This window comes from Thunnus albacares, chromosome 6 (assembly GCF_914725855.1).
Source record: "Thunnus albacares chromosome 6, fThuAlb1.1, whole genome shotgun sequence".
Lineage (NCBI taxonomy): Eukaryota > Metazoa > Chordata > Actinopteri > Scombriformes > Scombridae > Thunnus > Thunnus albacares.
The window spans coordinates 21,363,287-21,380,030 of record NC_058111.1 but is presented as its reverse complement, the minus strand read 5'-3'; the positions used below and the strand labels follow the sequence as shown (position 1 = coordinate 21,380,030).

The following is a 16,744-nucleotide window of genomic DNA, read 5'->3' as shown; positions in this document are numbered from 1 at the left end:
CAAACTTCACAAAGACCACATGTGCTAAAGCCGGATGTCAAACCTAATTTGCTGTATGATTTCTCTTTGGCAGATTACGCCACATTTATTCAAAGTTAGTTACTCTTCAGGCCTTAAGTAAAGATGACACACACACACATGTACACACACATACACACTATCAATGAGGTCTCGCCACATACAAGGAGGGGTTCTTGATACAGTTTTCTAATTAAACCAAAGCTCTATGTCCCAAAAACAGCTGCCCAACCTCCCACCTTAATCTCCTGAGGGAGTACACATACACACACGCACGCACACACACACACATACACACACACGAACACACACACACGCCAGTTGTAGCCGCTGACAAAAACATCTTCAAAGACACTCACACTGGCTGCCCATTGGATCACTGACAGAACTGTACACATACATACATACTGTACACACTTTTATACACACACACACGTCTGCATGCACACGCACACACACGCGTACACACACATACACACACACAGGAACACCTGTCTGTGGCAACAGTCCATAGAGATAAGAAGGCTGACAGGAGCTGCTGGAGCCAAAGCTGGGAACCATGGGAGCTGTCATGCTCATTTCCCCGTGACACCTCCAGGTTCACACACATGCATACACACACACACACACACACACACTTGTGATGATATTGTATTGACTTAAAGTCATTCCCTCGAGGCTTATTCTTACTATAACCATACTATAAACTGTACTTTAAACTGTACTTAAACCAAACCTTCCCCCTAACCTCAACCCAGCACGAACCTGCTGTAGATTTATCTTAAACCTGCAACATGTGAAACCTTAAGCTTAGCATGACTGTAATTCTAGCCTCCATCTTCAAAATAACTCTTCCTAATAAGGTGTGAGAAACAGTCATCACAAGTGACCGGCTGGCAAGGTTTTCTATTCTTGTGTGGAACCATAAGAATAGAAAAACCCTGGAAACTCAACAGAGAAATAAATAAGTACAAAAAATATAGTAAATGTTTTAATTAATTTCCATGAGTTGCTGCATTATTTTTTACACACTGTAACACATCACAATCAAATCAAAAAGCAGGAGGACAATACTGACTGTAAAGTTAATATGTTACAGATATAGTAGAAGAATTGTGCCACAATTAGATATAATAAAACAATCACAGCTGCAGGAAAGGTCTGCAGGTGTACCTGACTGTAGGTTTTAATACACTCCTGTCCTTCAGACCCTTTCAGTGTTGCAGGTCGTCACCTAACCTACCACATACATGAAATGTCCCAAACTACAATTAGACCAACTTTAAATGGTGAAAAGTTAGTTATATAATCTAACTACTCTGTTTTGTGTATTACACTGCAGCTGCTTCACCATAAATAGAGTAGAATAGCAGCATGAAGTATGCCTGCTATCATATTACCAGCAGGGTTTTGGTCGCATTTCTCGATGATAACAGCTCACAGCTTTATAGATTATCTCAGTTGTACATCAAATCTAACGAGATCAACACTCTGTTAACAATCTGGTGAATTCAGGGGGTGTATTTTTTGTCTTTGCTTATGTGTATGTTTAGTTAATTTTCTCTTGCTCATCTAAAAAGTTGTTACAGCTTTGCCTCCTTGATTTTCCACACTGGTTTGAATTTCATCTCAACTAGGGAACAGGGGATTTGCTAGAGATGAACACAGCTCCTATTTATCACAATAAACAGCTATTAGTATAGTGCATCAATCTGGAAAAACTTGCTGGAGAAACTAGATGACCTATATGATGATTTGTATGTGTTTTGGGAAATCAGTGGTGGATTAAAAGCCAAATCAAGAGGAACTAAACAATATTTAGCTATAACTAATGATATAATGGATTTCCACTCTGTTAGTGATGGAGACAGTTGTATCACATCTAATTACATAGATTACACTCTGTTTAACATTAATGTTTAACAGCTTGTTGGCATCGCTAAATTAATGCATCCATCTCCTTCCCTCTGGCTAACACACAGAGTAAAATACAGGCATAGTTATGGCATTTAATTGAGTACAGTGAATTGAATCAGTTTGGTGCAGTAACGTAGCTAAAAGTCCTCACTACAATCTGAGTCATGTTTTTGTGTGACATCTTTGGGTTGTTTCTTCTTGATTTAATATGAATATACACTCGTATCGTCCTGGCCTATCGACTGCCAGAACATCCAGAAATAACTATGGTGATTTTTAACAGTCAAGCCTTCAGATGCTTTGTACATGTGTACCTTAATGTGTACCTACTACATTAAGAAAATATTCTAGATCACGTTTCCTGTACCATTACCTATTAAAACTAAGACATTTTACTGCATTTAACTTTTAATTTAAAAGAATGGCATGTGGTTTTCCCTCAGATGCACTGGTTACTGGTTTCAAATTCATACAGGTGAATCTAAGATTGGTTCAGATGTGAGTGTGTTTATGCGTCAGCCCTGTGATGTGAATCTTTTAATTTATTTCTATTCAAGGAAACAGAAGTACAACTGCACACCTTTGTACAGATTGACATACAGAGTGCAGTATAATTTCACCCTTGGAATGATACTTTGAACATCTTTAAATGTGGGTGTTTATGTGTGCACTTACTGCATGTGTTGGCTCAACTATGCATGAAAATATTGTGAATCCATGTAAGTAGAGATTGGAGAATAAAAGATTTTATCTCGTATTGGGATAAAAAACACTTTGAAAGAATTTCTATTATCAGGATAATCATGTATATCCTCACATGAATGACTTGAAAAAGCTGTGTAGCTCACGTACAGTCGTATATTGATTTCCTGATTTATTTTGAATTGCCACAGGATGGAGCCCGTATCTTTCTAGTCGTTGTTTGATTGATTTGATTCTCTGTGATGCAATAAAAATATTTGTTTCTTCACACAATATAAGGTAAAGTGATTCCAGTATGTTTTCGTGCCATTTTAAGAGATTTAAGCATATTATGATGATTATCGGGATAATATCGTGAATCCTAATTATTTTGGCCAAGATAATCGTGAAATTTTCATACCGTCTCATGCCTTCATGTAATCAAATGAGTGAGTACAGTAAACTAAAGAGCAGTAGAGAAGTAAGTGTTCCTCGCTATGTATTTACAGTTAAGGTTATCTTTTAATGTTAAAGAAAGAGAGTCTCCTGGATAACTCAATGCTTCAACTTCCTTTTTGAGAAATCAAGTGTTTTTCTTCAGAAGCACAAAGGACACTGAGTCTTGGCAATCAAGAGAAAATCATTGCTCCACAGCTGTTGAATTCAATCAACACCCAGTTTTAGGTTTTAAATGAAAAGATTCAAACTGCTGAATATATCAACAATGTAGTTTATTCTCCATCTGCCATTAGCGGCTACACTAATTAAACTTTAAGCTTAGTAAGCGATTGGATGTCTGTTAGACACTGTACTAACGATCCAGCTGAGGGAGTTTCACAACACTTGAGATTTGCCAGTAACATTTTATTCTCTGTGTGGAAAAGGGTGTCGATATGTCAAAAATGTTTCAATACTTAGATTACATCTTTACTGGAGAACAATGTTGTGGCTTGGGATGTTTTCGGTGGTTCAATTTCTATTATTTTCCACAGATGTTTATATGAATGTAAAACAGTTAATGATAATGTAACAAGTCAAATAAAATATTATTAATTATTTACTGTTGGTCTCCCATGTAAACATACAGCCTATTTGTAGTGTGACTATGCTACAGACTGTTATTTTCTTCTGGACTCCTGAATAGAGACGGGGAATCAAAACGCAGATAAATCAGTGAATTGAAAGCTTTGAAGCCAAATGTTTTGCTGAAGCACGCACGAACATGTGCAAAAGCATGCAAACACGACACACAATGATTTCTCTCTGCTTTCTCTTTGCTTTTCACTTTATCTCCCTCTTCTCTCTCTCTCTCTCTCTCTCTCTCTCTCTGAATATTTTAGTATTGATGAGCCCATTACTGATGATAACACAGTGCAATGTCAGCATCCTTTCTCTCTCTCTCTCACATGCTCACTCATCAGGAGTCGGGTTACAACTCTGCTGCTTCTGCTGCTGCTGTGTACTTCTCTGTGTGTGTGTGTGTGTGTGGTGGTCATGGTGGGTGGGGGGGGGGGGGGGGGGGGGGATCTGACTTCCTGGCGTCAATCCAGTGAATTGCAATAAATTTTCATGCTGAAGACCATTCACTACATGCACACCCGCTGGCATGTGAACACACACACGCTCTACATACAGATTACAGGGGCGATGCCTGTTTGCTGCTACATGTACAATGATGCAAGATGCTAACAGCAGATAAACAAACAAAGTGCATTGGATATGAATGTGTCCTCCACAAAAGGCTGTTTAGAACACACAAAAAAACACATGAAGGCGCTCAGCATCAAACGCTGCAAACAGACAGCGAACGGGAGATCCAAGCTTGGACAGAATTCATGTGTGTGATTCCTGAAACCGTAGAGCTCGGCTCATATTTCTGATGGTGAATAACAGGCTCTCAAAGTTACAATACAAAGATCCAAGACTATGGAAAACCACTACAATGATAAAACAGATATTAGTGCAATATAAAGCAGGGATAACACCACTAACCCTTTTTGTAGAGTGTATTTCCATTTTTATAAATTATGGAATAAAATATAACATGGAAGGTAGCCTAAATGGTTTTATCAGTTATCAATGCTCAATCACAAAAGCATTTATATCCCAATGGGTACAGCCGCGACATCTGCTTTCATGTATTTTTTGACAGCATCACACCTCATGACCTTCAGTGATCATTGATGCTAAGTCTGTAAGTCAAACTGACTGCAGCTTGCGGGAAGCAGGTGAGATCAGCTACTGAGACTAAACTGTGTGTCAGAGATCAGTGACGTCCACCTGGCAGATTCATTACTCCCCAACAACTCTGGTCATTTTCTCTTATTCTGGCCAACAAATGCCCAAAAGAAAGAAGCTTAGTCTTTTCTGACACTGGTCAGGTGAACAAGAGCCATTATCCTTCAGTGATTCGCCTTATTGGATTTAAACCACTAATGAAGGAGGGGATCAAGGGAATAAAACACATTAGAGGAGGATTTTTTGGATTGTGCAAAAAAAAGGGGGGGTTGAAACTTGATATCAGGAAGCCGTCCCGAATATTTTGTGCATTCTAGTGTATAATGGCATCACAATGTTATTATCCACAAATGATCTGCTATGAGAGAGAGGAGGAGGGAACTAATAGTATTAAAAATCACAAAGTATAGGCATCAAGACATGTCCAGAGGGAAATTCTCACTGTACAGTATATGTACAAGCTGTTTGATCAGCCACGCGTTTTGATCACAATCGCTCGACTCCGTCGGCAGCAGATGCGTCACTTAATATGAGAGCAGCCACTGTGTGTTTACATAGCAAACCATAATTTCAAACTGGTCAATATGAGGAGGACTTTAGTTTATGAACTAACATTTAACCAAACACAGAGTGTGGTCCCTGACATTTAAAAGTTCGTCCCTCCAGACAGGTGCCGCTGAGAATGACAAATACGCAGAGGGTGGACGATATTATGCAGCACCATACAACAACATCACAACTAATGGCCTCAACAGTCACTATAAAGTTGAGTCAACACCTCTCTGACACATCCTCAGAACATAATAAACTGTGTAAACTTTGCATTGGATTATTATGCGTAATAACTGTGTCAGCCAACTATTATCTACAGCATGTATATTTACTGTCCTATGAAAATCTCCTAAATATCAACTTTTCTTGAACTAAAAGGAAAAAAAAAAAAAACAGCCTGAGGGTCAAGAATGAGCTTGTTTTAAGATTTTTGATGATGTGTTTCGAAGATGACCCAATGGGATTTCAAGGGGTTTTATAAGCCTGAAAAGTAGAAAAACTGCATATACCATTTATCTTCATGTTTAACTAAAAACTGATGATACAAAGGGGGGCCACTTTATGAAAGGTTTATGATTGTAGCTTACAGTTTTATTTATGGTTTATAAATATAGTGCTAAGGCTCTAAAGACCAGTTATAAATCATTAATAGGAACTAAATTTGGGTTAGCAGGTTGTGAAAAATCCCTTTGGCTCATGTTTATCCTTCTTTTTGGCAATGAAGCAGTTGCGAATCCTAGTATTTAATTAGCCTAATAAATGCTTCATAAGTTGGTAATAAATGGATTTTGGTCCAGTTTCTGTGCTTCCCTTTTCCAGAAATGGACAATCAGAAGACCTGGCAACCCAAAGTTGTTGTTATTTGTTTCTTATAACTGAGAACAAACATTAGTAAATGATTTATTAACCACCATCAACTTGGAAACCCTTTATAAAAGGTGCCTTATTAGAAGGTGGTACAACAGAGGGTGTTGCAGGATAGTCAAGGCAACAACAGAGTGGGTCAGTGTTTGAGGACATGGTGGTTTGTTCTTACTCAGCCCTTTAAAAACATTACAGCATAATGATTTTCATGGTGAGAATTCAATCAGGAAGGCTGTCACAGCAAATGTATCTGTCCCATCAGTAATATTAGAGGAAGAGGAGTCTATTATGAGACCCTGGAAGATGCAAAGGCATGATAAAGTCACTAAACTCTGTGTAGAGCAAGTACTGGACACACTGTGGGAACATTTTAGTGATGTTACAGTGTGTTGGTGGTGAGCTCAGTTCACATGGGGTCTTCACTGCTGCTGTCAGGGGGAATATTATGACACCCAGCAGGTCACACTCACACTACTACACCAGCACCAGTCTGTATTTGGCTCAACGCTAGGCGCCATGTGCCTCTCCAGACATTCAGTTTGTGCGCTGTGTGAAGTCGCGAGAAGCTTCAGGACACAAACACACAACAAACCCAACACACACACTCATTACATACTCATACTGCACTTACATCTCTGAGGACGGTGGCTGGCTACGGCAGAGGAGCGCGTGTCCGCACGCTTGTCCCATGGCGCATCCTGCCTCGCGCCTCCCCGGTTAACCCAAACAGCTGCAGTCAGGGGGAACCTGGCGGGTGAGGGGAGGAAGAGAGGGGGGAGGCAGCCGCCTGCGTGTCTGTCTGTCGGGCTGGGAGGGGGTGACGGAGGATAGACGATGGATGGATGGATGGATGGATGGGTGTGTGCTCCTCTCGCTGTCTCTCCCCTCTGCCTGTGTCCGCCTCTCTCCGGTCTGCTCTCCGCTGCTGTCTCCTCTCGAGCTCTGACAGCGCGCGGGGATTGGTCGAGACCCGGTAACTGATACTTGAGCTGTGGTGAGCGAGGATATAACGACTGAGCAGAGAGAGAGAGAGAGAGAGAGAGAGAGAGAGAGAGAGAGGGAGAGATTCAACTATAGCTTTCCCCACATGGACGCATCAACAAACAAAGACGCGCCAGTCAAACAGCAGCTGATCCTGGCACGTCACTCCTCGTGCGCTGAAAAAAAAACAGTCTTCCTCAGGTTATGCTTGCTCTTCATTGAGCGCGCGTCTAATTCATCCGTGGAAATGAAAGTTGTGTTGTGGTGAAAATTCAACTTTCACGGTGTATCTTCACACCTCAGCTGCGCATTTCCACACAGCTCCCGCCTTTCCTCTGAATCCTGCTTCACATGTACTCTGCTGTGTACCTGTGACAGGACAGGACTTGAACTAGTTTCCTCCTCTCCCGTCAAAAACAGAGATCCTATCAGTTCACTCTGGCGGCGTTTCATTATAAACCACATGTTGCACTTCACTCTGGTGTGTCTATCACGCAGGTCTCAAGGTCCAACACAGATCCTCACTACCTTATATGGCTTCTCCAGTGTACATATAAGGAAGCAGCAGGAATTCAGAGCAATGCATAGTGAAACACAGGAGGATCCTGCGCGAGATGTGTGTTGTTATATGCAAAGATGACATGAGATTCATATATAGACTTAAAATACTAAACCCCCTGTACAGCTACAGTCCACCTATACAGGTGTTTTCAATTATGTGCCTGATTAGACCTCAAACTCAAGACTGTATGAACATGTACAACTTGTGATTGATTGACATCTCTGTCACTCTCCTGTTAGTTCTGTTGCATCTGTTCATCATCATCATCATCAGCGGCAGCATCTCAGTATTATTAGTTCATGGACCCCAGGAAATTCCTGCAACACCTCCACCCAACTTCAACTTGAGCTAATCAGGCATAAATGCAAACACCTGTGTGACTGTGCAGTGCCTTTATGTAATTAGTCAATGTATAAGAAGACTGGTGATCAATATCCTGTTACATAGTTCTGTTTTTTAGGTTTTGGTTGTATGTTGCCACATTTGAATGCTGATTTCACCCTCAAATGTTTCTTTCAACTTTTCGTGGCACAGTAATATATCTCCTTGGCAGTGTGCACTATACTGTTACCATTTTTTATTATTCTTCTGGCTTAATTTTGGGTGAGATCAGTTTTAAAAAATGGCTTTAAAATGGTCCAGAAAAGTATTTTAACTTGATTAAAATTGTATAAGTGTACAAAACTGCAGCCTGATTAGCCCGCCCTTGATTATAAAAAGGGCACATTTCAAGTCAAACATTTAGCAAGATAAACACAAGTGTAACTAGTGACCTGAACGTTGGCTCCAGTTCATTAAGTGTCTCAGTAAAACTTGTCAGTGAGCCAACATGCACAACTGCAGGACCATTGAGCTGGCACACCTCAATGCAGCTATTAATGTCATTTACTACACCTGTGATTTTTCTGCTATGGCATGTCAAAATGTCTGCAACAACTGACCAACTATTGCAGAAAGTTCAGAGATCTCCTGTTCACTCTGATGAATCTCCTATCCCAAGTTTCAAGACTCTGCAAGTCGATTTTTAAGTGCACTGATAGGAATGCAAATGTTAATGTTAGTTTGGATTACAACATGAAAAACCACTGGAACAGTATTTAAGCCGAGCTATGCTTTATTTCTAGTGATTTGGACATTAAACCAAGAATGCATTTTTTAAGAATACACGTGATATGCCTTCAATACTAAAGATTTATTCCACTCCTTGATGAATTGTGTCTTTGTGTAACAAATAGAAATGGAAATCAAAAAATGAGGACATGACTTCGATGTCTTCGATGGTAGTTACAGTCCTGCTCGGACTACATTTAGACTTCAACAGAAAGTGTGTATTTATAATTTGTGGCATGTGGATAATCTCCATATCACTGTCTAAACAGATCAAATGTGATTTAAACCAGACTATCTTGCTGTAATAGAGGAAGACCAGAAGGAGCCCAAAAATCAGATCTGTTGCGCCTGTGTAAATGTGTTCCTGCATCTCTGTCCAACCCCACAGTTCTTTATGTGTCCAGATACAGAGTTGTTGATGTAGATTGTACTCAAACATCACAGTTATTTTAAAAAGCCCTTTGGTTTTTCTTGGTCTGTTGTCACGTAGGAAACCACCAGCCTGAGGCACGTGGCCCTTATTTTATGAAACACTGATTTAGGAAGTACAGAGAGGACTAATGCCATGTGTCTGAGAAGCTGTGCAATTTTAATGGAGGCGTCTTGGGTCACCCAGCAGGAGCTGTCAATTACAAGAGAAGACAAGACAGAGGGAGACAAAGAGAAACTGAGAAACATGGAAGGAGAGAAAGGGAACAAGAGAGTGTGACAGCAGACACGAGAGGTGAGAAAGTAAGAATAATGCAGAAGTGAGGATGAAAGAAAAGTCAGGAGGGGAGAACTGCAGGAGAAAAAAAGAGACCGTGAACCTTATTATAGCCATGACAAATTTGCCCATGTCTGTGTGTATGCGTGTGTGTGTGTGTGAGTGTGTGCACACATGTCACATCTGGTGTGTTGGCATACAGATCTATGGTACTCAGCTGTGTCTAAACATGTATTTGTGTGTGTGTTTGTCCGGCAGGACGCTTGTGCCTGAGGCCCAGATTCAGATCTGTCAGTGTGAGCTCTAACAGATCGTCCATTGGGATTCGGGTCAAATAGATGTCTGCAATTGACACTCATCACCAGCTGGGGAAAGTATTTACCAGTGTTTTATAGAAGAAATGCAGTCCTGTAGCATCAATAAGGTAATGACAGCAGCTGAATGAGAAACAACCCCAAATTTATTGTGCAGAGCAAGAGAAAGCTTTGAAAATCCTTTCAACATCATGTTAAATAGACATGATAAAAATTGAGTTAAACATTTTGTCTCAAGTTTTCCTGTTCATCTAACAAGATTAAAGAGTCTTACAGCCATGCTAGCAGCTCTGTGAGACTGTATTTAGACACAAGGGTGTTTTGAGCTAAATGCTAACATGCTAACAATGATGTTAACATTGCTGATGTTTATCAATTATAATGTTTACCATGTTCGCCATCTTAGTTTAGCTCGTTAGCATTCGCTACTTAACACTAAACTCAACGTACAGCTGCAGCTGATGGGAATGTGATTAGTTTTGCACATATTTGGTCATCAAGAAAAAGTATTGGACTAATTAAAATTTTACCTGATGATAGTGCTTATTAGAAAATTTAAGGGATCACCATAGTTATTACACTTTATACTGAGGGGGACATGAATGTCTGCACCAAATTTCAAGGCAACCCATCCAATAGTTGTTTAGACATTTCACTTAAAACCACAAATATCAACCTCATGGTGGTGAGGAAGCGCCAGGAGATCACTGATTAGCACAACCTTTACTGCTAATCCATATTTTACTGGATAGGTGCAAACTTTGACCTGCAGGTGTCACTAGAGGAGACGACAGGGCCTCACCAAAGTCAGTAAACTTCATCCTCTGGGGAACATGAATGTTTGTACAAAATTTCACAGCAATCTATTCTATAGGACCAAAGTGATGGTTCAAGCCACACTGCTGGTGTAATATTGTAGTTTTCACTGTTATTTCTTCAAAGGATCTCAGTTGGTTTCAGTGATCACAGAAACTGTAAAATCCTGGAGAAATTTGGTAGACCTTTTGCACATATCCTGTGACACTACAGAGGGATAGTGTGAGGTAGCAGCTGTAATGTGACAGCAGTGTCTGACCGGTGCTCTGCAATAAAGTGCAGTGAGGCTTGTTTTTATGAGTGGGGAAATTCCTGTTGTTCCAGTTTGTACTCAAACACACAAAGCAGAGCTGCTGCTGTAAATAAATTGATGAGAAATGAGTGAAGCAGCCAGCTACCCATTAATGTGACCCTGAACAGTCTCCTCATTAAAAACTGATTTGTTTGTTACATAAGACTAAAATCAGAGACACTGCAATCCTCCCAGAGTCCAAATCAAATGTGTTGAAAGTGAAAAGTACTGAAATATATTGTTTTAATTCAACAATAAAAGGCCAGACGCAGAGTGAGATGTGCTTCATTTTATGGCTCAGAGGGATCAATATCACTACCAGGCTCAACACTTGTGTTGAGTGTCCCACAGCAAGGTCTAATCAAGGTCTGTGAATCAGATAAGGTCAAGACAACAGCAAGACCAGACAACTTCACTGACATCAATGCAAAAGTTTAGTGACCGTGAAACTAAAATCCCTCTTGCTGTGATTCAACAAAGCCGTATAGCGAGAAAAAACTGTCATGCATGATGATGATTAAGTTCCCCAGAGTGTTGCTCTCACCATCAGCTCCTTGAGTTGATTACATCAGAACTTGATTAGAGCTTCAGTCCTCAACCTGGAGTGTTTACTGACATTTATAGGCAGCCAGATCTACCAATCGTTAATACTTCCTTGAATTTGAAGGTGCCGATTGAACGGACGCTTAATTATTTATGATCCTTTCCCTGCCTGTGGCTTGATTGGTAAATAGCTCTCTGTTGAGCCATAATGTCAATGGTAGTGCTACCTTCCAACAGGCTGCAATACACAGAAACACTAGGAGCCATAGTGCCAGCAGCAGACATATGGAGTGGCAATATGCTCGTAAATAACATATTGGAGTATAACGACAAAAAGAGGAGGGGTAATTAAAGAGTCTTGAAAGCTGCTGGTTTATTTCACGTCCTTACCTGTCCTTCACGTTGAAAGATTTATCCACTCCCTCAGTTGGAACTGGTTCAAATCACACACTCTGGACTCAACTAGGAAAGGTTGGCAAAGCTGCAAATGTGTTTTCTGTGTGTATTTATTTTTTGTATCGCGTGCTTGCTTGACTCAGTCCACTTCCCTCTATCAACAAATACATACAGACATCTCCCTCTCGATCTCTGTGACAGTGTTATTGCTTGATTCTGGCAGAAAAAAAAAACAATCCTTACCAGCAAGCTACATTACCTTGTCCAAACAGCACAAGCCTGCACCTTCTCTTTTCACTTCATCTTTCACTTCGATGTCAGGTTGGTAACAAGCAGCAAATAACAAGCAGCAGCATTCCCTTTGGTCTACTTTGTGGAGGGAAAGAAACCAATTGTAAGGACACAAGGAGAAGTTCAGAAGACTGTCCTCAGCAGGAAAACAACAGCGTTGGTTGTTTGTTCAAATGATTGAATTAAACTGTTTATATTTCTTGTGGTCATGCAAATAATGGCTGTAATCTCTCTGTATTGGCTACTGAGGGTTAGGGTTAGGGGGTTAGGGGTTAGGGATAGGGTACATTCATTTGCTTATTTTTGAAGCTTTCAACTATGAATTTGGTAGGTTGGGATGTATAGAAGGGCTTACAAGGTGTCTTTGACACCACAGGCAACGGTTTGCATCCCTTTTCCTACAATGTCAGCTTCTTTTAATCGTGTATTTTCTATGGATCACATGACTACTTGTATGTGAAAGGTGTCGCTTGTAGTGATGAATCCACAGAGAGTTATCGCCACACTCTACAATTCCCTTCCGCTCTACAGACCTTTATAGCGTCTTTCCACTAATTGTTTTCATTTTCTGGCCCACAGCTTTACTGTTTTGGTTGACTTTCACTGCTCTCATTGCTTTGTTTTCCAACCACAGCAGGCAGCTGTTTTTCAGGAAGAAGCTCTGATAAGCCCACTGCACATTACATCCCCAGCACCAAATGGGAAAACTACTAGCTGGTAAACATAGTAGGGGTGTACCTGAATACAAATATGTTATTCAGCAAAGCACAAATAGTGAGGTTTTTTTTTATGAATATTTGTTTCATACAAATATTTTAAAATTATTTGTTTTCAGGAAGAAAAAAAAAACTGTCAAAAAAATGTCAAATACCAGTGTGCAGGTCGATTACATCGCTATCTCAGTCTCTCTCCTCTGCTCCGCTGTTACATCTATCAGAAGGTCTCAACGAGGGGGAGTCACATCCACCTGCTACATGACACACATTTCCTTATTTGGACATCATTCCCAGAGTTGGGGGTGTTCACCAGAGATAAAGCTGAGCTACTGACACACGCGAAATGCTTACAAAGGATTCTCCATAACCTGTTGTTCCTTTCTCCTTTCCACAAAGATAGGTTATAAAAAATAGGCAATAAATGAAAAGTGCAAAGCAAGAATCGCCTTTGAAGTTTCTCCCTATACATTACATGCTGTGCTGTCTCTGTGTTCTGGGTGTATAAATAGGTAGAGGTCTGTTTGCAATGAGGTGATATGTAAAGTTTTAGCTCAGTAGTCAGCACAGTTGTCTATGATCTGGGAGACTCCAGTTCAAAACCCAGTGTGGGGACCTCCTTCATAAGATAGTTTATTCATGAACACTTATTGTAACACTTTGATTTTCTAAAATTAAAAGTGTAATAAAAACAAAAACAGGATTTTTAAGCCTCTTTCCACTTTTATTTGAATACAAATACAAATACAAATACTGGGCTCTCTGCACATCCCTAGAACATAGTGTAGCATTTAGCCGCTAAAGAGCCAGATATGTTTTGCAGGAGTTGGTGGAGACCAAATCAGAGCTAAAAGGAGAGTGAATATTGGACTTAAACTGGAAACATGACCCCAAATTAATGCTAATGCTGATCTGTATTTGCTGGATGTGTAAATAAGCAACTGTTTGCTAACATGTAACAACTTTAATAGTGAAAATAATATGAGCTGTGTGATTACAGCTTGTTTGCGCTGCCCCCAAGTGGCCAAAAAATCAGCTACTGCAGTTTTAACCAAGTAGTTTTAGTTTCCTAAACTTAACCATACTTTAAGCATAGTGTGGAATATGAAAAAACTGTTGTATAAATCATTTTTACAACCATTGCAAGGGGTTGATTTGGATTGCACTGATAAACAATTTGAACTTTAGGACTTGTTGGAAATAAAATAAACTGCAAGCAAAGAAAATCAGCTTGTGTTGAGCGCACATTGCTTTCTGTTCCGTTTCAGACATTTCTCATTCCTATCTATCCCTCCTTATCTTAATCCCCTCCTTTCTCTGTCTGTATTCCCCTCCATACCTCCTCCCTTCATCCCTGCTGCGCTTGCTTTAATACCTTCCTGTAACCCACCATCCCTGCTCCTTCCTCCTTTACTTCCTTCCTCCCTCTTCTTCCTTCCTCCATTCCTCCATTCTGCCGTTCGCACCACACAAATGCGTCTTCTTACTGCTATCCAAACACGGAATTAACTGGAAACCCTGTAGGCTCTGCCATCTTCAGTTGATCTTTCGTGGGTTTATCACAGAGAATTGTAGCCCAGTGTTATCCTCTGCCCAGGGCTGAGTTTTCCCAAAACTAATTAAGCCCCCTCTCAAAGTGCTCATCCACCACATTTGGATTACCTTGCTCCACTTCAGGGCCAGCTAGCTCAGGGCTAAAAACACTGTCAGTCACCTTGAATGTGCTTGTGTAAAATAGTCCAGATAGTTGGGGTACACTGGTTCTAAATTACATTTTAGCTTCAAGTTAATTTCAGCAGCTTCCATAATGAACAGACAAGTAACTTCCAGTTTTAAGGTATATGATGACTTTTGAAAATACATGCATGTTTATTTTTGTCAGTCACATTCTGGCTGTATTGTAGGCGTGTTCATGGTATGTACTGCAAGTGCATATTCCTTCGTATTTCAGTACGATCTTTAACAGCATTAACATTACTCTGCTCCCTCTAACTATGCTGGAGAACATCGAGTTAATTACATTATATCAGAAGATACAGGGGGAAATAAACACTGAGGAAAGTAATGCCCGGCGCGACATTATACAACTCCTGTGAACTGCTTTCTGTGTGCATATTTTAATAATTTCAAAAGCCAAGCTGCTTTTGATGCATAACTTATCAGGGTATCAGAAAGGGCTTAAAAAGTTTCATTGCAAATCAAGCCTCAGAGCTTGTAAACTGTGCTAAATTAAAGCACAAAGCAGGTCATAGGGACTACAGATTATTACTGCTGAATGGTGGCTTTTTGTATTTCCATGTTTTTTCATTGTCACATTGTTGATGTAAGCCTGTGCTTTATATGCTGTACAGTTTTTCAAGTCATTGTCATATAATAACATTGAATGGGAGGATTAGAGTCAGATGCAGCAGTAAGGTCACAGCTTCATCCATGAGTCATACACTGAAGCACTTACCTGGTCAGGACCATTAGTCACTCTGAACTAAAGAGTCCCTAAAATGTAAACTGTTGACTGACTGGTTTGTGTTGGAGCAGGGAATCTTAGGCATCATAAAAAGATGTAATGTCATACAGTACTTCATTTGAAATGGAAACTTTTCTGAGGCGATGTTGTGGAAAAAATTGCCAACACTCTCCAACAAAACCTACAGTGTTTGAGTTTTATGTCAGCCCAAAGCCAGCTGACCACAGTTGGTCATGCGCCGAACCCGTCGCTGCCACAATTCCTTGTCGTGGGTGTTAATGTTCATTTTCACAGCACAAGGGTTCATCCTTTTATACTCGTCGCCTCTGTCACATGAGCAGCTCATTTTTTGGGCTCAGCCAGAGGCGCTGCACCACATATTGCGCTGGGCTTCAACATATTATCAGAGGAATCGTTTGAACCCTTCAGGGGTTGAAACACAAAAGCCCAGCCATCACTGGGAACACACAGTCTCGCTTTAAAGTTGATTTAATTGTGGCTCTACATTCCCCTCGACGGACTGAGCAGGTTTAGCCTCCGACAGACATTCAAGAGCCTCAGATGGTTTTACAAATGCCTAGAAGACAGACGGAAAAAGGGACTTGAAAAATGACTTTACTCTCCAGGCCTACACAAAAGCAATTTGTCATTCGTGTGTTAGTGTGTTAGAGGGGGAATGAGTGTAACTGCTCCATCAGCTGGGAGTTATGGTCACTCTGGCCTGTCATAATATCCTCTCTGACTGCATGCCCTCGGACTGTCATTCCCATTGAGTTTGTTGTGTGCATGTGTGTGTGTGTGTGTTTATATGTGTCAGAAAGTAAGATGTGTGTATGTGCGTGTTTCAGGGTGAGCCAGATGGCTGCTGGCTGACTATGCAGCATGAATTAAAGGAAATCATATGAGACAGTTGTGCTTATCTTTCCATTAATACATTTCAAAAAGAGTGCCTGGTAACGCTTCCCCCCATTCACACACACACACACACAAGTTGCCTACATGTACAGCCATGTTATGAGGGCTTTGCAGGTTTAATTCTTATTATAGGGACAGTGGAGAGATGACAAGAATTGAGGAGAGAGAGTGATGGGGACTGACATGCAACGAGGGTCCGGATTTGAACCACTGATGTCAAGTGTCTTAACCAGTAAGCCCTATTTAATGCTTTTGATGTGTTTCACAACCTTGTTTCTATGCTCATTCATTAATTTTCTGTTAATGCTACAAGATGAATGTCACAAAGGCAAATTAATATGATTACATTACCAAAATTATGTAAACAAGTA

At 40.4% G+C, this 16,744-nt stretch overlaps 1 protein-coding gene across 1 annotated transcript in view; it reads right to left on the bottom strand.

Moving 5' to 3' along the window:
• LOC122983717 (cGMP-dependent 3',5'-cyclic phosphodiesterase) overlaps positions 1 to 7,288 on the bottom strand; it is a 169,056-nt gene extending 161,768 nt beyond the window's left edge. Inside the window, exon 1 of the mRNA XM_044353745.1 lies at positions 6,902 to 7,288. Within this exon, the coding sequence (XP_044209680.1) occupies positions 6,902 to 6,960 (59 nt within the window). The 5' untranslated portion in view covers positions 6,961 to 7,288. The remainder of the gene's footprint in view (positions 1 to 6,901) is intronic.
• Positions 7,289 to 16,744: the final 9,456 nt, after the last annotated feature.